Genomic DNA, 23,036 nt, shown 5'->3' on the forward strand with positions numbered 1-23,036 from the left:
TTTCATCAGTTCCCTTTAACCCTTTCTGGTGAGATGTTTGTCCTGTCTAATGTTTCCCACATGGCAGTTTTGACTGCTGTTCTGTTCATTGTGGCATCTCAAGGTCGTGGGAGCTGAAATCTGCTGGGTCTACCCTGGTAGCCACCACAGTATCCTAATGCCACTGTGAGAGGCAAGGGCTCTGGACACAACTGAAGGATCTAGATGACAATGAGTATGCATGGGGGGACCACACAACAGCAGAGAAGCAGCCAAGCTGAGTATGAGAGGGGTATCCCCAGAACTCTGGAAGCTTCCACCAAGGTATGGATGTCAGCAAAGCTAAGCAAAGGTCATTGGCAAGTGTCAGAGGTTCAGTGGCCACAAGAGAGCCGTAGGTGATTAAGCAGGTTCACATAAGACCTACTTGAGGGCAGGATGGATGTAGACTGACAGATGAGTAAGGCAGGCAATAGGCCATGTAGGCACGGGGGGACAGCCTGGCCTGGCTGAGGATAACCGGGGCTTGGGGAAGGGACTGCTGAAGATAACTCTGGGAGTCTTAAACTCTTCTGGGTATGGCAGAACCTGCTCTGAAGGCCCTAACTCTTGCTGCCCTATTGGAACACTATGGTAACTTCTGGAGCTCTGAGTCTTGAGCCCTTCCCACTGAACAGGCTATGGAGTTGAGATTAAGCAGAGAAACAGGCCTGGCCTGTTGCACATGTCTGGTGAGAGACCAGAGATACTCTGGGGCATTTAATAAAGATAGGACTCAACAAAGACAAAAATAAGAACAATCGCAGGCTCAGCTAGTCTTGAACATAGTAAGACAGCTCCACAGCATCATTCCAATAGTTCTGGTAGAACCTTTGGGTCCTGGAGTCGGTGTCATGGCGGAGGGCCTCCAAACCTGCAGGAGAGACCAGATTGTCCCACCAGGAGCTCATTGAAGAGCGCAAGGTGCCAGTGAACCCACCGTCTGAAGGGAAAAGCCAGCCTCCCACCCTGGAGAGTCATCTCCCCACCAGAAAGCTCCTGCAAGTGTTGGGTAAGACAGGCCCTAGCCACCCCGAGGGTACAAAGGCTCTGCTTGCTCACAGTTCTTAAGGATGTTCACATCGTTCTTTCTCAAGTACAGGCATAGGTCATTGAAATAGTCCTGAAGCAATGCCCCTGGGGTAGTCAAGGATGTGGTTAGGAGTGGCAACCCTTGTCCACTGAAACAGAGAGCACTGGCCAGCAGAGGCATCCCACCCTCTTGATGGCCAAATCTACTACTGTCCCTGGAGTGGACCCAGGACCATCCACAGTGACCGCTGAGGCAGGGGGATCCCGGGGGTGGAGGTTCAGGCTGCTGGGTCAGTACCTACCAATGAACTTCATGGCTGCCAGCTTCATTGTCATGTGGGAACTGTTCAGATACGTCAAGGCCTGACTAAGAAGCTGCTGGTAGTTGCCAACATTGCTTTCTAGCTGAGGAGAGAAGAGAGGGCCTGTGACCATATTGAAGGTCTGTGTGCTACCTCACTTCAGGGACATGGCTTTCCTGAGGGACCCCTAAGCTCTTGATTTCCACTTCCAGTGCTGAGAGCCTGGAAGAGAGGAGGGCGGACATCTGAGTTCCCTAAAGGATGGAGAAGGGTAGCTGGCCCAGTTACTTCATTCAATCCAACGAGGGGAGCCCATGTCAAGGATCTGGGAGCACCCACATGTGTGGCCCTTCCCAGCATCACCCTGGAGATCCTCCAGCATCCTCTGTCCATCCCTACCTGGTTGTCATCTCAACACAAACCAAAAGCTTCGTGTCCCACACTCCCAAGCCCTCAGGCTCCCCTGAAAGTCCCATGTCATGAAGAGGAGAGGCAGGCTCATCACTGGCAACTTTTGTATCCTGTTCTTCTCTGCTGTTGAGGGAGCAAACATGCCTTCGGGGATTTCTCTAGGCACTTACCTTGGGGTGTTGTTATCATGCATTGCAGACATGACACAAGTGCCTGTGTTACATACAGGCTCTGCTGCTCTACAGCCTTCACTGGCCTTTCCATTTCTAACTGCCCAGACTCCTGTCCTCCCTGCCAGTTTATAAACCTTTCGTGTTTCATGGGCCCTAACTGCACCTCATATTTAAAGTTAGGGTCACGTGAAACAGCTGGAGGCTGCAGCCCTGGGTCTCTCAAGGGCCATGCTTCTATTGTCACTGTCATCAAGGTGCCACATGGTGGTGCACTACATGGGATGGATAAGCAGGCCAGGAGTTCAGAGTTCCCATGCTGTCCAAAGATCACCTTGAGATCTTTGCAGCCACAGTTCTAGGCTTATCCCCTCGTGGCTGAACCAGAATCCATTGAAGCCTGAAGGCTGAGGCCAGGCCTTTGGTCCTACTTAAGAGGCCGGGATTATGCCCCTGACAGCTTAGACCCTGTAGGGCAGAAGAATCTGGGGCCAAAGATTAAACTGGTGACTAGATAGCAAGGGGGTACCACTTACTACTGGTCTCCCACTCCTGGGCTCTGCAATATATGGGCTCAGAGGGTCAGGTGTGTCTGCCTTAGATATGCACTGGAACACAGTGGGGCATTGTGCCCTCAGAGACCTACTAGGCTGGCCTTGAGCACACCTGGGCATATGGTGGAGACTCCCTTCCTTCCTGGACTACCCATTTCAGAGAATCTGAGCTTCATTATGAAGGGGAAATGTTCCTCACAGAAGCCCAATAATTAAACATCCTCCCTCAGGACCACCTCTCCTCCTCGTTCCCTACCCTCAGAAAGGTCTGAGGTGATTGCTCAGCACCAAACCACTCCTTTCCCAGACCCTCCCCTGACCCCGGAAAGGTGCCCAGGCCTTACCATGTAGACAAAAATGTCATTTGCAGCGCCCAGCCCTTGGCCCCAGGCTAGCTTGCTGAACAGCTCCTTCCCAAACTCCCACTTTAACAAGATGGCACAGCGCAGGAACGTGAACTTGGCCTTCTGTAAGTGGGGAAGAGAGCGTCTCTGCTCCTGCCCATCATCATCCCTCTCATCCCAGACAGACATCAAGGAGAGGTCTCTGCAGCAGTACCACCCTTGCGGGGGCACTGGAAGAGAACTTATCACCAGAGGAAGGAGAAACCCACACCTAACGCAGGGTGTCCTGCTCTAATTCACATAGAACTTCCAGAAAACCTGCCTCGACCTCCTTCTGAGAAACCAGCTTGGAATACCAGCCTTAGAGGGGTGAAACCTCAGTCTAAGTTTGGGAAGGGACCTGATTTCCCACAGTGGCTATGGGCTTGGGCCACGTTTGGGTTGTTAAATATGAAGTCATACTCTCAGAAGCCTGGGAGAACTTATTCCAGGGCCAGAAGAGGCTAAGCTTGGCCTGTGGCTAGTGGATAGAGACTAGGCTAGCCCTAGGGAGAAACAGAGGTGGAGGATGGACCCAGGAGCTCAGGGTGTCTTGCAAAGGCATGGCCTATAAAAGCACAAGGTCCTCATGACATGGCGAATGTTTCAGGGCCACCCAGGGAAAGTTGCACAAAGTTCCTCTGGCCTGGGGTAGTGCCACTAGGCAGGCAGGGTACACATTCACCACACAGTCACACCACTGGCTGGGGAGTGTAGTGGGTGGTCCCAATGCTGTTTGTATCCTGATTTAATTCTGCTTCCTCAAGGTGGGCTGCCCCCATCTCTTACTCAGGTGATCTCATGTGAACCTTCGCCTCAGTTTAACTGGTCAGTAAAGACTAGAGCCTATGATTGGGCAGAGGAGGGCAAAGGTGGGAACTGGAGATTTGAGAGTAGGGGGTGGTGGAAAGAAGAGGATGAGATGGTAAGGAGAAAGGACTGAAGAAGAGGAGGAAGCCACAATGGACCAGAACCACATGGCCAGGAGAAATCACAAGTAGCAAGGGGTCTTATAGGTGGGGAATAAGATAGTATAGTAGTAGATCTGTCCAGCCTAGGCATATAGCTTAAAATTACAATAACTGGATTGTGATTTATTATATGGAATTATTGGGGTTGGAAATTCCAGCAACAGGGAGGGGAAAAGTGCAGGTAGAAAGTTCCCGAATGCAGGTCTTCAGCCAGAAGAGGCGGCCCAAGGGCCCGGTGGGATGTGAGTGAGGAACCTGAAGCAGTTGGCTGAGGCAACACCACCAAGGTGGAGCCCACTCCTTTTCTCTGGTTGCTGGGTTGGCCTACAAACCCAGCCCCAGCCCTCTCGGTTGCCTAGGTGGCCTCTCCTGAACTCTAACCTCACTCTGGCCTCCATTCAGAGAGCTGAGCCCTCGAGTCCTGTTCTCCTTTCCTGTCCACCTGGCTCTCCTATCTGCCCCAGCTGAGCTGGCGCACACTCACCATGGCTACTTCTTGGCAGGGGTCAGCCATATTGAAGAGGAGGGGCACTGTAGCCTGAGAAACCACATCCTTGAGGCTCGGCCGCAGCTTCTTACCTCCATAGTAGATGACATCTCCAAACAGGAAGATGGCACCTTCCCGAACCGTTGCCCTTTCCTGGGCGGGGAGACAGGTCTCCAGTCAGGCATGCAACCAGCCAGTCTTCTCCCCTCCCTCTCTTCACAAGACTCCTGGTTGCCTCGCTTTGGCCTTGTGCAGCTCAGGACCAGCCCTAACCCCACAAGCCAGTGGCCACCCGCAGGCCCCGACTCCTGCTGACTTCTGTCCTCATGTCCTCGGCCTTCTCACTTTCCCATTTCCTCAGCTTCCTTCATCCTTTGGTGGCTTTCTTGGATTTATTCTTTTTTCCTGGTTTCTTACCCCTGCTTTTCCCTGCGAGTCTCTGGGGTGATAGCGGCCATACCTCTGCTCCTAAGCTGACCTGACTATTGGATCTGTGACATTCTGGCTTTTTGATCCTGGGTGAGGCTCTGTCCTCATACACTGCTTCACCTTTTGTAAACACTAACAACAGCACCCTTGCCCTTGGGTTGAGGAGAGTGCAGAACCCAGCTCCTAAGCTTGCTAGTGTTATCATTCCTCCTAACACTACCTCCATCAGGACTCAGCCTTCCCTCTATGAAAGATATGCCCCAAACTGGGTCTGCTGCCTCCTCCTCAATTCCAGATGTGCAGTGGCCCATGCCTACCTACCTATCCCAACAGGGGCTCATCCTAGCACTCAGATCCCCGGGTCTAATCCATTTCAGAGGCCTCTCATGGTGGTCTTCCTATAACTGTCCATACCAACTTCAAGCCTTTCTTGTTCCTAACCTCAATCCCCTGAAATCAGGTCTTATTCCACAATATGAAGAGTTCATGTTGCCCTCAAATGGAGTCGTTGGTCTTGATGGCTTGGGAGGCAGAATCCTGAGCATAGCACTCGGTACCTCCACAAACTTCAACTAGTAGCAGTCTACAGAATCTTTATTCTTAGGTGGGTTCTGGGGATAGTGCTGAGGACAGGTACTAGTTTCTGATTGCTATCTGCAGCCCTGCCATGTCCTGTCCTGCCACCCCAGCTCCCCTGACCAGCTCACATCTGTGAAGAGGGTGAGAAGGTGCTGGGCAATCTTGAGGCTAATAATTCCAATGTCCTGGACTCCTAGACAGTACAGGAGGTGGCCCATGATTTTCATCAAGCCCTCAGGGTCCTTGAAGTCAGGTTGTAGAAAGTTGTCCAACAGCTCCATCAACTTGTTTCTCAGCAGAGTTGCCTGCAGGGAGACCACCATCCTCTGGTAGGGCCCTTGACTAGTTTCTGCCAGCTGCCCCAGTGAAGCAGACCATAGCTTTGGACAGCTACTGGAGCTCCTAGCCTTCTCAGAAGGTGTTATCTACCCATCTGAGTCAGTCCAGGTGGCAAAGAGGTCTGAGTGCTGAAGCTGGCTATCCCCAAATCCATCCCCTACCTCTCCCTACAGGATGGACAGGAAAACAGACAAAACCACACCACATGTCTGGGATAGGCCAAATCTGCAGCTGCATTCCAGCCCACCATGAGGGCCACCTCAGAAAAGGCCTGCTCTGGGAGGTTCAAAAGGGCAGGATATTGGGTGCTTGACAGAAGTTATCATACGAAGAAACTAAGCAGGGCCAACCAGGCCTGATGGTCTCTCTACCACCCTTGCAAGGCCAAAAGCATCACTCCCTTCCAGATATTTCCTTTGTGCCTAGGCCCCCCCCCCTGTGATCCTTCCAGGATGGCATAGGGTACATCTCTCAAATTCCTTCCCCCTCACCTTTTTAGGGTGCATCAGGGTGCTGCCCAAGCCCTTCAGACTCATAGCCCGCACTATCTGGTTGCGGCTGGAAAGGCACAGGTTCAAGGAGTTGGACATGATCTTCCAAGACATGTACTGGGAGGCATCTGGGCTGTTGAGAAACTGGGCAGGGTTTGGCACCATCAGCCCACCTGTTAACCACAGCTGGCAAGGAATCAGCCTGCCCCAGGCCGTGAGAATGAAGTGAGACCTAAAGCAGCATGCCTACTGGCAAGCATAGCTCACACACAAGGGCCAGACCTCTATGTTTTATATCAGAGACCAAGGAAGTCCACCGGGGTGGGTAGGGGACAGACTGACCTCAGTGATAATGCAGATGCCCACAATGTTGTCTCGCTCTTCAGCACTCTTCAGGGAGATGAGAGCCTGCCCCAAGACAGCCTTGATCTCGCAGTTATAGTGAGCCATGGCCCTAACACATGCAAGAGGCAGGCACAGAGTCCCAGAGGGTTCCATTCTCCAACAAGGTCTCAGCACTGGCCAGATTTATGAGTTTGGAGTGCAGGACCCAGTGTAGGGAGAGTGGGATGAGCTGCCATTCCCTCCCCAAACCCCAGGCAGATGATACCCAAGCTGAGGGCTCACCTAGCCAAAAGCATCACTCCCTTTGGGAAAGTTTCCAACTGTCCAAAGAGCTCCCAGCCCTGGATCAGCTTCACATCAGCAAACACTTCCCAGTATTGGTTGGTCCAGAAGAGGCCCTTGAGTGCTTCCATGCAGGTTCTGGGCAGGGTGGAATGAAATGTGTGCCTGAAACTTGTCAGTTGCCACCTACTAGACTTCCGTTGCTCAGGAGTCTCCCTACTGATCAGTTTGGGACCTCTGTCCTACCTCCACTCAAAATCCTTCTTTTCTTGGGTCCACAGCATCAGTGAGTGTGAGGGAGGGGCCACAGACATCTTGACTCACCTGCAAGGCCCGAGGGGCTTAGAGCCTAGATCATCTTCCTGGTAGTCAAACATGCCTTGCACTAGGCCCACCTCCAGCAGGTAGTAGAGCTCTGTGAGGAGGCCCAGAAGGATTCCTGAGAAAGCCCAGCAGACTGTGTTCCTGTACTCCTTGGTATAGAGGAGCTCATAAATGGTACCCAGAGCCTGTGGAGGGTGATAAAGAGGGACCCCTGAGCAGAAGAGTAGAGACAACAGCTACAAAGGCACTCTAGTCTGGGCCTCACTGCCTTCATCTGGCCTCCCATGAAGTCCCCTTGGATAAATCTCCAAAGATCCTTGCACAAGCCCTGGGGCTCAACCAGGACCCCTTGTGGTCTCTGGGGCTTTGCTCAGCCTGGCTTCAACATGGTTGCTTCTATTTTTCTTGGCTTGGCTCCATCTTTTGATGAGTTTGATCTCTCCAAGTGCCCATCCAGTCGGGAGGTCCTTCTCAGACCCTCCCTAGTGAAGGCCTCTCCTGGCCCTGAGTGTCTGGTGGCTGGCACCATCTAGCCCTGTTTCTTTGGGGTTGGGGCTATGTTTGGCCCTAGAATCCCCTGGCTCTGTCTCTAAACCATTCCCCAGCCAGTCCTACAGTGCCTTGCCTACCGTTCTACTTTGTCCTTCCCTGAATGTAATTGTCTCAGTTCACGGGGCAGAGATAATAAATGGGTAAGCTTGGGGGGGTGGGAAGTCCAGGTGCTAGCTAGCCTTGGCTCCCAGTCAGTGTAGTGCTGGCTACCTTACCTCCCACCTCTGCCCCTCCTGAAGGAGAACTTCAGAAATCCCTCTGTCTTCCCTAGATCCTGGCAGCCTCTCGTCACCCCTCCATCTCTCTTTATTGTCCCCACAGCCAAGTGTGGCCCAGTGCATTGGTCACTGTGTCTCTGAGTCATGCCAGGGCAACCAAGGCTCTGTTCTGGGACTTTGTTCTATGATGAGGCATCTGTATAGAGTAGCAGCAGCAGGGGTCTATAGCCAGTCGTCTGGCCCATCCGTGAGTACTTCAGACACCTGAGGTAAAATGCATTGCCCAACTCCATAGATGACTACAGCCCATGATAAAGGCCTGAGGGTGGGGCCTTTAGAGGTAGCACAGTGACTGCCCACCCCCATACCCAGGAGCTGATTGAAGCCCTGGAGACTGCTACTGCTCTGGGGAACCATGCTGGTGGCCTGTAGCACAGGGTGCTGCTCACCATCAGTGAGACAAGCCGGGCCCGATATGTGGACTGGAGGAGTCTCCTTGGTGGGCGCAATTTCAGCTTTATGTAGAGTAGGATTATAACATCGCGAGCCACATGGTTGTTGGCAGCCAGAGCCTTCCACAGAGGTAGGATCCACCTGATGAGACAAGGACCAGGCCACCACTGGGAACACTGGGCACAACACTGTAGAGAGGCCTTTATGAATGCTGGCTATTAGAAGGATGTGAGACAGTGAGCCCTGGGGATGGGCAGTAAGTGAAGGTCCCTGAGGTCTATATTCTAAGATGCTTTGTTTGATGTCTGCACGAGTCCCAGTCTTACAGCCCCTCTCTGCAGGACCCCAAGCAAATAGGTGCCCCACAGCCTGTCTTTTCTCTTGGAGGTAGGGGCAAGCCCCGTCCGACCCCCACCACTCAAATAGTCTGAAGAGAAGAGGGAAGCCAGACGAGCCAGGAACCACTCCAGGCAGAGCTCCTGAGTCCGCAGTTGCACTTGGCTCCCTGTCAAAAGCTGTGTTGTTCAGAGATCAGCCAGTGTCCCTGCCATGTCCCACACTGCCAACTATATGCATATATTCATGAGGTGCTTAGCATATGGCTGGCCACCTAAGGACTAACAGGCTTATGGCTATGCTGCTGTTGCCAGCAGCCCATAGCCATGTTTTGAATTAGTAAGGCTTCATTGTCAACAGAGTGCCTCTTGAAAGACTATCTAGTGTGGCAGCTGCAATCAAGACTCTGGGGCCATGGAGGAACCTGTGGATAGTTGGAAGGGCATCTTTGTGTATCTTAACAGCCTTTGACTGGTCTAGGGCTCTGCATATAGGTCAGCCTCTGGTGACTGTGAATCTGAGATTGTTTCTACACCAATGCTAGAACCCTGTTTAATTCCCAAACACCTTCAGAGCCCCTCTGGTCATAGTCCAGAGTCAAGATAGAGACAGAACCATCAAATACCTATTCTCGCCTAGTATGCTAAGTACTATGGCCCAGGAAGGTGGACCACCACATACTTGGATGAGGACCACATTGGAGTGTCTGGGGTCAAGGGAAGATATACCTCTCTGAAGGCTGACTTAGCGATAAGATCACCTCCACCACCTCCTGAATATGCTGGGTCCCCAGAGCCAAGGTGGCCTGACTTATAGTCTTCTGGATACTCTTGGACCGGATGTTTGGCAGCTCCTGGAACAGGCCTTGCAAGAGCTCAGCTACCTGTAAGGTGGAATGCAGCTTCAGACAGAGTAAAGCCCTCTGAGTTCATGGTAGGACTTAGCTTTACAGCTCAGCTCCCCCATCGCCATCACTGCCGTAATGAAAGTAGGGTGAACAAGCCAAGAGGAGCATTGTGGTTGACCCTGTAAGAGGACCGACCCAAGTGGACAGGGCCTGGCAGTCCCCAAGGATAAATTTTCAGTTTAGTGGGTGAAGTCAAACTGGAAGGCAGTTTAGAGCTGCCCTCTCCCACAGGCCGCCTGTGAGGCAAGGCAGCAGAAGATGGGCCAGGAATCTGCTGGACTGAAGTAACTGGCTAGAAGTCCACTGGGACCCTACTCATGGGCGACTAGGGTCGTCACTCGTTGTCTCTGTGGTTACATGTGCATGAGAGGGTGTGGCACATGCTCGCATGGGCATATACACACAGTCAGAAGGGAGCCACAGACATCCAGCCTTACCTGCTCCTTCCTGAAGCCAGGCTCCACGCAGATCAGCAGCAGGAGCTTGGCAGCAAGGTCACAGCAAAGGTGATTAGAACTGCTTAGACTGTGCACCAGTGTGAGGATCAGTTGTGTGTGCTGCGCCACCGTCAGGTCCTCCTTGAAGACCTGTGTAGAGGCAAAGGCCAGGGAGGGGGAAATCTCTGGTCAGCAGTGGCTCAGGCCAGGCAGGTGGTCCTCCAGCCTCTTACCACCACAGAGAGAATGAAAGTCGTGGACACAGTTATGTAAGAACTATGGACAAAGGTTTGCAGGGTTCCAAAGGCCCCATCCTGCCCTCGCCCCAGGCTGCTATAAACTGCATAGTTCCTCCACCTTGAGACCGTTGCTCAGTGGCTGCACATGTGCCTTCCATAAGCTCTCAACTAGCCTAGTTTCTGAAGACTTTCCCAGGGGACAATGGTGGTAAATATCCTTGTAAGGAGTCCCAGCGCCCAACTCCTGCCTGGATCTAGCTCTCCTCTGCCTTGCTTCCCTATCCCACTGCCTCTGGACCCAATCTGCTTTCTCTTAGGAAGAGGCCACTAGAACAACAGATTCAGCCTAGTACATGGCCCAGGAGACACCAAATGCTGGAAAGTGTCACTGCTTCTGATCCAACCAGTCTCAGGGGCAGCTGGATCCAGACCCAGGTGACCCTCACTTGGAAGGTAAGAAAACTGAAGCTCAGGAAGATGGGATGACTGACTCAGGGTCATCCAGTCATGGAGCTTTGACACAAACCCAGCCCTGATCTTCTCCACCCAGAGTAATAGGCAGGCCATGCCTGAGAAGACTACAGGAAGGGTGTGGCATGAAAGGCCAGAGAAGAAGTGTTCCTCAAGCCGACATAGGATGGAGGAGCAGGGCTAAGAACAGTGTATCCCCAGAAGAACATGAAAGAACAGGCTGACTTCTCTTGTCCCCAGAGGGAGATACAGTGAGAATCTTTGCCCCTTTGTGGGTTTAAAGGTCCCATCTGAGCAGAGGCTGGGCGGGGAGACACAGGGAACTTCTGTGGAAAGAGCAGAAGTCAATCCCATCCTGGTTCTGCTCAACCTACTTGCCTGCACAGGTCCCTGGGATCCTTAGGCCCATCTATTCAGGCCTGGGAATGGGGAGGAAGGAACCATATAACCGCTATGCTCTGGGGCCATCACCTTTGCCAAGTGGTAGAGCTTCATCTCCCACTCTCTATTAAACATGTTGCTTTCAAAGTGCTTCATCTTGCTCCACTGCGCAGACTCCACCAACTTCCCTGTGTACAATTGTGCTCAGGAGGGCTGCTTCTCCCCACGCCTCCAGCCTCAAACCCCTACCCCTGCCCCACTCACCCTTCTGCTGGAAAACAAGCTCCATGAGGAGGTAGACACAGAAGTGAGAATGCTGCTGTGTGACCTTGTCTTTGTCCCGCCAAAGCAGAGTCAGTAGGCCTATCTGGTGACCCAGCATGGATGGCACGGCCTCTTTCTGGGGAGAGCAAGACAAGCAAAGCCAGGTCTGGTTTCTTTGTGCTGCATCTTGCTTCTGCTCCTGTTCCCAGCATCTTTGGGAGACACACTGGCTAGGGTTTGAGAGGGGCTCCTGTCTCAGCTGGCAGAGCGCTTCACCTCCCTCACCTGACTTCTCATCAGGAAAAGGCACTTCTGTTTTTAATAAAAGGCTGGGTCCTTCAAGCAGCTGTGTGCAGATGTGCCTGTGGATATGTATATGTGCCTGCAGGCTTATGTTCATGTGCATATGTGTGTGTGTGCGCTCACACTAGTATGTGCGTATGCATGCCGGCTTGCCAGTGTGTGCTTATGTACCTGCATGCTGGTATGTGCATATGTGAATGTCTGTATATATACATGCATGACCGTGTACTCCTGTGTATGTACTCGTGCATGTGTGTGCATGCCTATATATGTGTGTGCATGTACTTCGCTAGCGTATATCCATGTAGGCTGTGTGAGATTCATTTCTTTTGATTGCTTTAGGACTCTCCTGTTTCTCACTGGTCTTTGATAATTTGGGCTCTGGTGTTTTCCTTCGAGTGTGTCCTGCTTGGGGATTTCTTGATATTCCTATCTGGAGATGTGTACTTTCTCAGCCAAACTGAGCAGTTTCCACCACAGCAGCACCACCTCCTCCGCCCCCATCATCTCACTTCTCCTGGGATCCTGCTTGCATTCCACACCGTTCCACAGCCACTGGGCTTTTATCCTGTTCTTCAGGGCTTTCTTTCCCTTTGTCCTGGTTCCAGCTCTGTTTTCTTCTGTGGTGGCTGAGCTGCTGGTTAAGGGAAGCAATGGCTTTTCATCTCGAATGTGTGCTTCCTTTGCAGTTTAGAACTCCCTCCAACTCTTTGTGGTTGCCATGTGTTTCTTAGTATCATGGATTTCCTTGCAGTTGTGTGTTCTTTTAACTTCCTGAACACAGCCACACACTGTACACTGTTTTCTCAATCCCTTTTACCATAGGCAAAGTGGTGTACACGAGTAGTAACAGAGACCTCCTGGCAATCCTCAGAGATGATGCGGAGGTCACATGCCCTCTCCTCTGAATGTCCAGCCTCTGAGATCTGGAGGGCCATGTGGTTGGCGCCTGACTTTGGTGAGTCTTTGGTGCCCAAGTAGATTAGACCCAAACAGAAGGTATCCCAGGCTAGGCCATTCTATGCTGGTGGTATCTGTAGATTTGGAAAGTGATCTGATGAGGATTGTGAAGTATTGGGGACAGGGCCTTGGGATGAGATCAGGCCTGATCTGTAGAGTCTCTTTCTCCCTATGTGATCCACACTGCTGTCCTCTCAAAGTGAACCTTCTGCTCCAGGACTGGGGGATGACAGCCTGCTTACTGTCAGTACTGCTTAGGACTTTTTTGTGTTGTTGAATTCATCGCTCTGTGAAGTCCATTATCGGATGCTTTTTACTGAAGTCCACAGGCTGAGCCTGTCTGCTCCCTGCCAGATCCCAACGCAGGCTAGCATCGAGGCCTGAGAGTGTGCAGCAGCCATCACACGCCTGGCTCGCCTGCCCCACCTGGGAGCACATACCCAGTGCAGACTCAGCAGCCACCTCAGTTGGTGACAACAGGTATCCAGGCTGGTGCCTACTCAGAAGGACCTCCCTTGGCCTCTGCTTGTATTGTGCCCAGGTCAAACCACATACCATTACCAACCCAGGACTCACTCAAGTTCTCTTTCACGAGGCTCCTTAGCAGGGCCATTTCCACCTGCCCTGACTATTCCTTCTCTTCTGGAGGCCTGAGTCCCCTGAGTGTGGCCCTGAGCCCAGAACAGTGGGCCTCTTACCCCTCTCTAAAGGCCAGTTCTAGGTCCTGAGTAGAACAGGTCTCTCTGCCCCAGCCAGCCCCAGCCTAGATCCCCAAAGCTAGCCTCCCAAGGCCCAACTCACAGTTTCTGGTAAAGCTCTCACCTGCATCAAACCTCAGTCAGGTCTAACTGCGGGAGGAGGACCCTAAAAGTCACTTAATCTTCAATACCGGAGCTTTGAGTTTGATTTCACTTCAAATGTATAGAAGAATAACTCAGAATTCCAGTGTGCCCTCTAGCCACTACTTCCCCTTAGCTACAGACTGCTCTCTTCAGATCAAGAGAGTCCTCTCCCTTCTTCTGACAGGGGACATGGGGCATTTTACCTCAAACACTCCTACTGTCTATTCCATACTAATCAGGACACTTAGTGGCAAATGCAACAGTCGCAGTCACAAAAAACTAATTAAACATCAGCATCATTACCTAATCCACAGTCTATATCCAAAGTTCTTCAGTTGTTCCAATACAGTGATACTTCACACACAACACTACATACATACATACATGCATACACACACATACACACACACAACACTCCTCCTTCACACAACACTCCTCATACATGCCTTACAAAAACACCACACAAAAGCTTGACATATGCTTAGATACACACACACACATACACACATGCATGCACACACGTGTATTAAGAGAATCAATCTAGTGTTCAGATCCAACTCTAGTACAACGCCACATTCTCTTTCTCTGATGGAGGTCCTCATCTGTTTGCAGGAGACTCTTCCTTCCAGATCCCCCACACCTTTTATCATTTATAAATTAAATTTTAGAATATTTAGAATATTGTACAGGATAAAGTTTCAAACCAATAATACTGTAAAAACCAAACTACAGAATTTTTTTTAGCAGTTTTTATGGTAATTTTAAGATTGCAGTTACAGAAAGGTTACAAATAAGTGAAAATTTCAATAGTTTTGGAAATTTGGATAGATTCCCATGTCTGTATCCTCTTGTTGCTGCTGTAACAGAGAGCTTGAGGCTGGGTGATTGATAGAGTAGTTTATTTAGCTCACAGTTCTGGATGCTAGGAGGCCTGACATCAGGTAGTGCCTTCCTGAGAGGGCCTCTCTCACTCTGCGCTGGATGACACTTGGATGCCAAGAGAGACTTCCGGTCTCTCAAGGGGTAATCAGTTCCTGAGAGAGGCCAGTTTCAAGGTAAAGTGCCTCTGATGGAGCTCACTTCCCAACATCTCCATCAATTTCCACTCTTTCAGCCACAGCACCCATCACTCAGCTTCTCAGCTCTATCTCTTCAGTCCACTCTTGTGAATGGCTGGGTGGGCGTTGCCATAGTTACTTGCCTGCTATTAACGCTGGACAGCTACAGGGCTTCCAGCTAGGCTCCAGTATGAATAACACCATATAGGTGTTCTTGCATAAGCCTTTTTATGGATATAGATTTTTATTCCTCTTTGGTAAATAGCTAGGACCAGACCTATGCGTTTAGGGCACAAGTATGTATTTAACTTTCAAAGAAACTGCTAGAAGTTCTGCCAGGCAGTGTTAACATCCTACACTCCCCATGCTGTGTAAGACATTTCCAGGACTCCACACCTTGGCCAACACTTTCTGTTCCAGTCTTAATTTTACTCTTCCAGTGGGTGGGTGGGTAGTGGTACCTCATGGAGGTTTTATTTGCATTTCCTTTCTGACCAGTTATGTGGGGGCACATTCATTTTCATGGGTTCTGCAATGTCCCTTTTCATCCGCTGCCCATTTTAAGGGCTGACTAGCTTTTTACTGAGCTATAGTTGATCACCTTATCTGGACACAAAACCTCTGTGAGATACACACATTGCACATACTTCTTGCCCATCTGTGTCCTGTGGCTGCTGGGTGCACAAAAGTTCCTCATTTTGATGAGGTCAATTTTGTCAATTTTGGTTTTGAGATGTGGGGGGGTTTCATATAGTCCAGGCTGGTCTCAAACCCAAGCCAAGGATAACCTTTAACCTCTGATCTCCCTGCCTCCACCTTCTGAGTGGCATGCACCACCACACCCACTTCATGTAGTGTTGGGGCTCCAGCCTAGGACTTGTGTATGCTAAATAAGCGCCCTACTAACTGAGCTACATACGCCCCTACCTGTTTTATCTCACTGGTAGCTTCTGCCTTCTGAATGCTGTACAGCCAATCTGCCTGCCCTTCCTCTACGAGGAGGGTCTGACTTCTAGAGATCTGGAAGTTCTCATCTCACATTTAATCATCCTTATCCTCTCCTTCCTTTTTTTCCTCCTCTTTCCCCTTCCTCTCTCCCCTCCTTCCTGACAGGATTTCACTATATAGTTCATGCTGGCCTCATCCAATCCTCTAGCCCTTCTTCTGAGTGCTGAGCTAACCACACCTGGCCCATGAGAAGCCTGCTTATGATTTCCCTGCGGTGTGGGGTGGTAGCTGATACCCACTGCCCTAAGAAACTCAGCTTGTCTTGGCCCTTCCCATCTAACTCATGTGAATCAGCTGGAGCGTGAGGGAGGGCACATGGACAGGGTGACTCTCTTTCAGCTTCTCCATTCCCAGTTCTCAGATGAGCTGTTTCTGGAACTGAGACATGGTTCCTCCACACTACAGCTTTCCTGACCAGACCAGGCTGTTTCCTAAGACCCTACCTCTCTCACTCCTCCAGTCTCCGCCCTCTGTTGGGCCTCTGTTCTTGGCTTAGGGATTTCCTCAGACTGCCCCACTGAGCTGTAGCCACAACCCCCAGCCTGAGGGTTTCCAGAGAGCCTAATCTCTATTCCCCCCATCAGGTGTTCCCCATGGTTTTGGGGTATAGGAAACTCACAGCAAGCTTCAAAGAGTCCGCCACATATTGCAGAAGCAGGTGGATGGACTGGACGGCCCGACTGCGTTCATGGGTCTTGTCAGACTTCAGCCAGTGTTCTAGGTGCTGGGATGAATAGAGCAGAGAGTGAGAACCTGGACCCACAGATGTCATCGCAGCCAGCTCTAGATGAGCCTGTAGTAGGACTGCTGGGAAGGGTAACAGCTACCCAGCCAGAGCACTGGCCTCCTTGTCTGTTCATCAATCTACTCCTTCAGTTCTGGAGGTGCCTCACAGCTTTGGACCAAATTAGATATAGAGAAAACCTAAGAAAACTTCATGTTTTTCACAGATGACATGATTCTGCTAACACCAGCCAAACAACTCTAGGATAGGTACAAGCATCCTTCATCTCAATTAAACTTTAATGCTATCAACCTGAAGGCCATGTTAGGTCCCACAGGTTAAGGGCTCTGTCCTCAAGACTTCCCTGACTCTGGAGCCAGTCACAAGCCCCAACTGTGGCTCATGCTTCAGTCCAACCCACTATAAATTATGTTAGGCCACCTTTCATTACCGTAACAAAATACTCAAAGCTGACTACAAAGCTGTTTGGTTGTATTGGCACATGGCTCTGGAGGATTTGATGATGACCTTGGTTACAGTCCTGAGGTGCTAAGGGACACCATATCATAGAGGCAGGAGACACATATGTGCCTGTGTCTTCCCAACTCCCTCCACTTCTCATAAAGGCTGCCACAGGAGGGCTTGGGGTATTGCTCAGTGTTAGAGCACTTACCTAGCACATTGAAGACCCATGTACAAGGGCCTGTGTTCAACCTCTACCTAGTACTACACACACACACACACACACACACACACACACACACACACACACAGCCACCAGGTCCAACCAAGCAGTTTTCTGCTTTATTCCCAACACTGGCTTAGGCTTGTATTCTTTAAAGGACATCACAGTGGGGACCAGGTTTCAACAGATACCAAAGGACAATACATCTGCATTCTGCCACACCCATGGTAGCCCATGCCAGTCCTTTCTTAGGGACATTCAATTTCCTTGAGCAATGTACACAACTTGGGGACACTTGGGTGTGTGTTTGCCCATTTATTACAGATGCCATGACAAGGTTACTAACAGACATCACGCAGAAAGAACCACAAAGCTCCCACATAGTTCCTGGTCTTGTGCTAGGTCTGTGTCTCAAAGGTTCAACCACTGGAAAGTCTCCTAAGCCTTGAGCTTTGGGGATCGAGGCTTTGATATATATTCATGGTTGGTCACCCAGCTGCAGTTCACACACCAGTCCAACTTGTCATGCCCTCAGGGTGGGGATGGGACAAAAATTCAAAGCCCTCTGATGACTCAACTGGCTCCATCTGCCCTGGCATCCAGGAGCCCAGGCTGCCAAGCCTCACACTCATGCGCAGGCACTCATCATCCTCAAGCCTAGGAGAGGAACTGTGTGAAGAGCAGGGTGAGGACCAGCTACTGCTTCAAAGCCATGCAGGAATATGGCACCTTCCGAATGCTTAGGAAACCTCGAGTCCATGGTCAACTCTGTAGGTAAATGGCTTACAGCTGGGTCTGACACAGAACTGGCACTTGGTAGAGTCTTTCTCCCCTGGGTGCTTCCAAAGCCACTTCAGGATCAACCACTGGGCTGAGCAGAATTTTTCAGATGCCTGGGGCTATCTGCTCCAGTGACCTGACCCTTCCTCTTTTGTCCGATGTTCTGGGCCAGTTCCCTGATGTTGGTCCTATCACCAGCCTCAGACAGACAATCAGGGATAGATGCTGACTTCTGACTGACATGTGTCCACCCCTCCCGGGATAGGGTGGGGTCTGACAAAGCTCCTGCTCAACATGGCTAGGACAGAGAGAAGTATATCTAGCCAGAATGGATCACCAGGAGTTTCTGCTTCAGATCAGCCAAGCTTCCAGGCAACACGAAACTCTGGCTAGTGATATGGACAGTGGCATTGTTGACTTGGTACTACCACAAATTAGAAAATACCTTTAATAGTGGACTCTGACTCTGTTGGTGACTCAGCTCAGCCTCCCTCATATTCTCTGACGTACTCATCAGAGCTATAAAGAGAAGCCAGGCCTCTAGTCCCACCCTGAACTCCATCTCCTCCTTGCTGAAATCCACACCCAACCTCACCTGATGTCAAAGAACAACATAGGGCCAATGTGCTCCTATCTTTCAGAGCTGAGGAAAGGGACAGCCTGGAGTCTAGAATCTTCTAGGGACACACCTTATTCTGGTGCTATGCTAGGGGGAGGATAGTACTTGGACTTACAGAATAGGGATCTTTCCTTGGTCATCTTGGAGTCAGTGGGCAGCAAGGCCCCCTCACACCAATTTCCTTAGCTGCAAAGCAGAGGCTGTTGTGTTCTCCCAGCCTGTGGGGTGGCCAGGCTGGCAGGGATGCTGCTACCCTTCAGAGAGGAGTCTGGTCTGCCCACACCCACCAGGATAGAATGGAACAAAACAGAGGGATGTGGGGCATGCAGCGGAGGCTTTCCTCCTGAGACTCCTCAATTGTATTAGTCTAAGGCCCTTCACTCCCCCTCACAATAGTTTTCAAGAGTGATGTGATGGTTTGTATATGCTTGGCACAGAGAGTGGCACTATTAGAAGGTGTGGTCCTGTTGCAGTAGGTGTGTCACTGTGGGTGTGGGTGTAAGTGTATGCATGCACACACTGCCCCTCCCTGCTGCCTACCTACCCACCCCATAGTAGCCCAGGCTGGTTCACAGGCCTCACCTGCAGGAGAAAGCAGACCTCATCCATGCTTGGGTTCTCAGAGATGAAGTTCTGGAGAAGTAGGTCGAGGGCACGTGCTGTCTTCTTGTACAGCAGCTGGCAAAGGACAGAGCTAGCTAACATCACATAGCCGGGCCACTTCGTGGTCTCTCCAGCTCCTCCATGAGGGTTAAGAGGCATCTACTTTCCTGGGCCTAACTCTAGCAGGTAAGGCCAGACTACACCATTGGCAGTGGCTGGAATAGTGAGACCTGCTTCCTGACAGGTTTTGTTTTAAGGGGAGGTGTGGTGTGAGCACACAGCTCCCTCAAGCATGTCCTCCCCAGCTCTGCTCACCCCTCTCCTGTACCCATCTCCTGATGCCTGCTGCTCTGCACTCTTTTCTGCTCTTTTCCCAAGGAGGACTTTTAGCTAATGTCTTAGCCACTGAAAATTTAGCAGATAGAAATAAAAGATCTTCCCAAGTGCTGTAATTAAAGGTCCAGCTCCCCCCTCCCCATTTCTGATAAAGATTAAAAGAGAAAGAAAATAATTCTAGATGAAAGGATTATTTTAGATGATAATGTTCTCTCAAAGTGAAGGAAAGTTCCAAAATCGAAATAAAACAAGAAAGTAAAAACACAAACAGATCCGGAAGACCCAAGCAAGCCACTGAACAGAGTCAAGAATTGCAGTCAGTGATACAATCAACTCTGAAGGCTTCTAACGCAGTGGCTATACTCTTATGTAGAGATATTTGAAATAGGAACAAATCATAATAAGTTCTAGGATAGCCATGGGCTACACAGGAGAAACATGTCTATAAAAACAAACAAAAAATGAAAATAGCCATGAACATGCTTAAAGCCGATCTGAAGATGGCCCCACTCCTTTCCAAAATTGCAAACTTGCAATTTTCTAGAAATCTCACAAGCAAAATAGGAGAATCCATTTCCAGTGAAAGATACAGCTTAGCCCCCTCATATAACCCTAGCAACCCAAGATCTCACCATATCAGACGGCAGTGCTACCCACTTCTGGAAGCACCTGAGGATCTTATTTACCTAAAAGAAGGTTCTCAGTAATCAGTTGAACTGGAGCTTGAAAGCTGCTGATGTTATTTATGTGCCCATAGCTGATGTATTTAAAACTGACTTTTTTACACTTGGGTGTGTCTTCTGCCTCTTGGGCTGCTTCTGTTTCTACCAATCTCATGCTAGGTCTATGCTAAACACTCTTCCTAACAATACACAACTCTGCTTCAAAGTAGATGTTCTTGACATTCCTTTCTGCACAAAGTCAAGAATCTTGACTTTCACTGAGTATGTGTCCCCGAAAGGAGTTTCTCAGGCCTCTGCAAGCAGCAGCATTGGCCTTTGTCTCTCTCAATACCAACAACAGCATCTCTTACCTGAGATGCCGTTGACCAAATACCTGACAGAAGCAACTTTAAGATTTGTTTTGGCGCACAGCTCAGCCCACACAGTGCTGATGGGTGGGAGGGCGTGGTGACCCTTGCAAGCTACTTGGGCTATGGTGTCAGGAGCTTGCAGTACACTTTCTCACATGGCTCAGAGAAAAGAGAACGCTCAGGCTGGAAGCAGGTCCAGGCTCACCCTGCTAATCCACTTCCTCCATCTAGGCCCCAGATCCCAAAACTGCACCACCAGCTGGAGACTAAGAGTCAGAGCCATGAGTTCGTGGGGGACGTTTGCAGCTGCCAGAGCTGGGGGTGCCATGTTCTATTCCTTACAGCTACAGTGCTTCCTTTCAGTTCCCCCTACAAAATACAGCGCAAACCTCAAACTACAAAACTCCTAACAGAAAACCCAAGCAGTCTTTATGGCCCTGTGGTAAGCAAAGGTTCTAGGAATCACACACCTGAAGTGTAGGACATAAAAGAAAAACCAGCAGGCTTTTTCTAGCCAGTAGCAACTTCTCTTCAGAAGTCACACCCCAGAGAATATGAGGAAGCCCTGACTTGGTTTTCAAATGGAGACTACAGGCTTACAGATAAGAGTGCAAGTGGAAGTTTAAGAACTGCATAGGGGGGCTGGCAAAGATGCATGATGGGGGTAAAGATCCTTGCTGTTAAACCTGGAGACCTGAGTTAGAGCCTTAGGACCCACATCATAGAAGGAGAGAAACAATTTCCTCAAGTTCTCCTCTGATCTCCATATGTGCACCACAGTACAGTACACACACACACACACACACACACACACACACACACACAGCATGACTGTAAATAAAAACTAGTTTTGAAAAACCTACATAGAAGCCCATTTCAAAGTTAGTTGTGAGAGCTAAATACACATTTCACTAAGAGGCACAGGAGTGACAGCCAGCCCTGTTCTTCCTTCAACTCCCCTAGAGACAGCTTGAGACTGCAGGACAGGCCTGAAGAGCCAAGAATCAGGATGCATCACCTCAGTTTGAGGGTTACCAGCTCACTAGAAGTCACTAGAGTACGAAAGACAGGAAGACTGTACATGGAGCCAGCACAGCACTGAGACCCAGGTCTATTTGAACAGAAAACCTAGAAGGTCCTGGGCTTTCTAATACTGAAGAGAGCTTGTGCTCCAGGCAAGATGGATCTACACCCAGGCAGAGCTTCTCTTCCTTCCAATCACCAGACAAGGCTAACCCCTGGCCTGGTACTAGGAACCCACACTTCTGAGATGGAGACATGCTAAGCCCGGGGCATCACCATGGAATCTGAGGGTAGATCCATTGAAAATGAGTCATTATTCAAGTCCTTGGTAGGAGGAAGCATATACACACTCTGCAGACAAGCCTTCAGGACCTGGGACTTGAGCAGGGGTTTGAATCTGGGCCGCAGGTTACTGCAAGAGAACAAAGTAACAGACTGGGATGCAATGCTGGCCCAAGGGGGCCCCAGCAAAAACATGTCAGCACAATTAGAATATGAAAACGGAGCCGGGAAGTGCTGGCACATGTCTTTAATCCCAGCACTGGGAGGCAGAGGCAGGTGGATTTCTGAATTCGAGGCCAGCCTGATCTACAGAGTGAGTTCCAGGACAGCCAGGGCTATACAGAGAAACCCTGTCTCAAAAAAAAAAAAAAAAAAAAAAAAAAAAAAAAAAAAAACAAAAAAACAAAAAAACAAAACAAAACAAAAAAAACCAAACAAAAGAATATGAAAACAGGCACTGTCTTGGCTCAGAGCAATGGCAGGGGCTAATACAAAGAGGCCGAGGGGGGAAAACTTGCTTGGGGGAAACCTAGACATTTTCTAGGGTCAGAATCAAAGCTATGAGTAAGTAGATCAGCACATATCCAAACACAGACAGCAGTGAGATCAGGGCCCTAGGGTGAAAAGCCAGAATTCATGCATAACCCAGGTTAGGGCCCAATCTATGCTGAACACAGTGTTCAGTGTGTGACTATAGCAAGTGCTCAGTTTTTGCCAGTATTAACAATTTATCTTGGCCATGATTGAAAGCAAACGTAGTCTCTTAGGCAGAATATGCAAGGCCTCAACAATCCGCTACTCTGGTACCCCTTTAGGCCCCAGCCCCTCACACAATGACTCGACCACAAACTCAGGACTTTGCTGGTCTTCCTTCCCATGCCTGGGACAGTGAGTTACCTCAGGCCTACGATGACCAGTATGATCTTCTGCCGTAAGAAAGTGGTCAGGGAGTTGGGCTCCTTCTGGAGGATGCCCTGGAGGGCAGAGGAAGAGCGAGTGTAGCAGCTGCCTCTGACTGGTTACCCTGGTACTTGGGAGCACCCAATGTGGACCCCAGTGCCACTCACCAAGAGGCACTGGACGAGCTCTGGCATTTGCGTGAACTTGTACCTCTGGGAGCCATACTCTGCCTGAATTGATCTGGTGAGCAAGATGACCGCAGAGAGGAAGCTTGACTTCAGGATCTCATCCTGTCCCCCATAGGTGAGCCAAAGGCCAAGTCAGAGCACACTTCCCTAAAATCCTGTCACACAACCCAAGCAGCCCCCTTGATCGGGGGACCAGGAAGGTGTGTACTTCACACACACACAACACATGCACAGACCATCCATCCCACCTACATACAACACACACAACCCCCTCATACACAGGGCACAGAGCTATCACATGTACATGGCAACCCTAC

General features: G+C 50.2%; 1 protein-coding gene across 7 annotated transcripts in view; it reads right to left on the reverse strand.

Moving 5' to 3' along the window:
- Positions 1–706: 706 nt before the first annotated feature.
- The window catches only part of LOC116073835 (maestro heat-like repeat family member 5), a 32,989-nt gene continuing 10,659 nt past the window's right edge, over positions 707–23,036 (reverse strand). For 6 of the 7 annotated variants that reach the window (XM_031346000.1, XM_031346025.1, XM_031345993.1 and 3 more), the window contains 20 exons: positions 22,699–22,821; positions 22,529–22,605; positions 21,626–21,761; positions 18,937–19,032; positions 16,166–16,270; positions 11,376–11,511; positions 11,202–11,299; positions 10,021–10,170; positions 9,405–9,559; positions 8,337–8,481; positions 7,118–7,302; positions 6,794–6,931; positions 6,509–6,620; positions 6,167–6,310; positions 5,465–5,641; positions 4,326–4,481; positions 2,832–2,954; positions 1,353–1,455; positions 1,081–1,155; positions 707–892 (listed from right to left, as the gene is read on the reverse strand). In XM_031346000.1, coding sequence (XP_031201860.1) covers positions 792–892; positions 1,081–1,155; positions 1,353–1,455; positions 2,832–2,954; positions 4,326–4,481; positions 5,465–5,641; positions 6,167–6,310; positions 6,509–6,620; positions 6,794–6,931; positions 7,118–7,302; positions 8,337–8,481; positions 9,405–9,559; positions 10,021–10,170; positions 11,202–11,299; positions 11,376–11,511; positions 16,166–16,270; positions 18,937–19,032; positions 21,626–21,761; positions 22,529–22,605; positions 22,699–22,821 — 2,535 coding nt within the window. In that variant the 3' untranslated portion in view covers positions 707–791. The remainder of the gene's footprint in view (positions 893–1,080; positions 1,156–1,352; positions 1,456–2,831; positions 2,955–4,325; positions 4,482–5,464; positions 5,642–6,166; positions 6,311–6,508; positions 6,621–6,793; positions 6,932–7,117; positions 7,303–8,336; positions 8,482–9,404; positions 9,560–10,020; positions 10,171–11,201; positions 11,300–11,375; positions 11,512–16,165; positions 16,271–18,936; positions 19,033–21,625; positions 21,762–22,528; positions 22,606–22,698; positions 22,822–23,036) is intronic. The other variant, XM_031346036.1, reaches the window with a different exon arrangement.

Source organism: Mastomys coucha, unplaced genomic scaffold (genome assembly GCF_008632895.1).
Source record: "Mastomys coucha isolate ucsf_1 unplaced genomic scaffold, UCSF_Mcou_1 pScaffold11, whole genome shotgun sequence".
Lineage (NCBI taxonomy): Eukaryota > Metazoa > Chordata > Mammalia > Rodentia > Muridae > Mastomys > Mastomys coucha.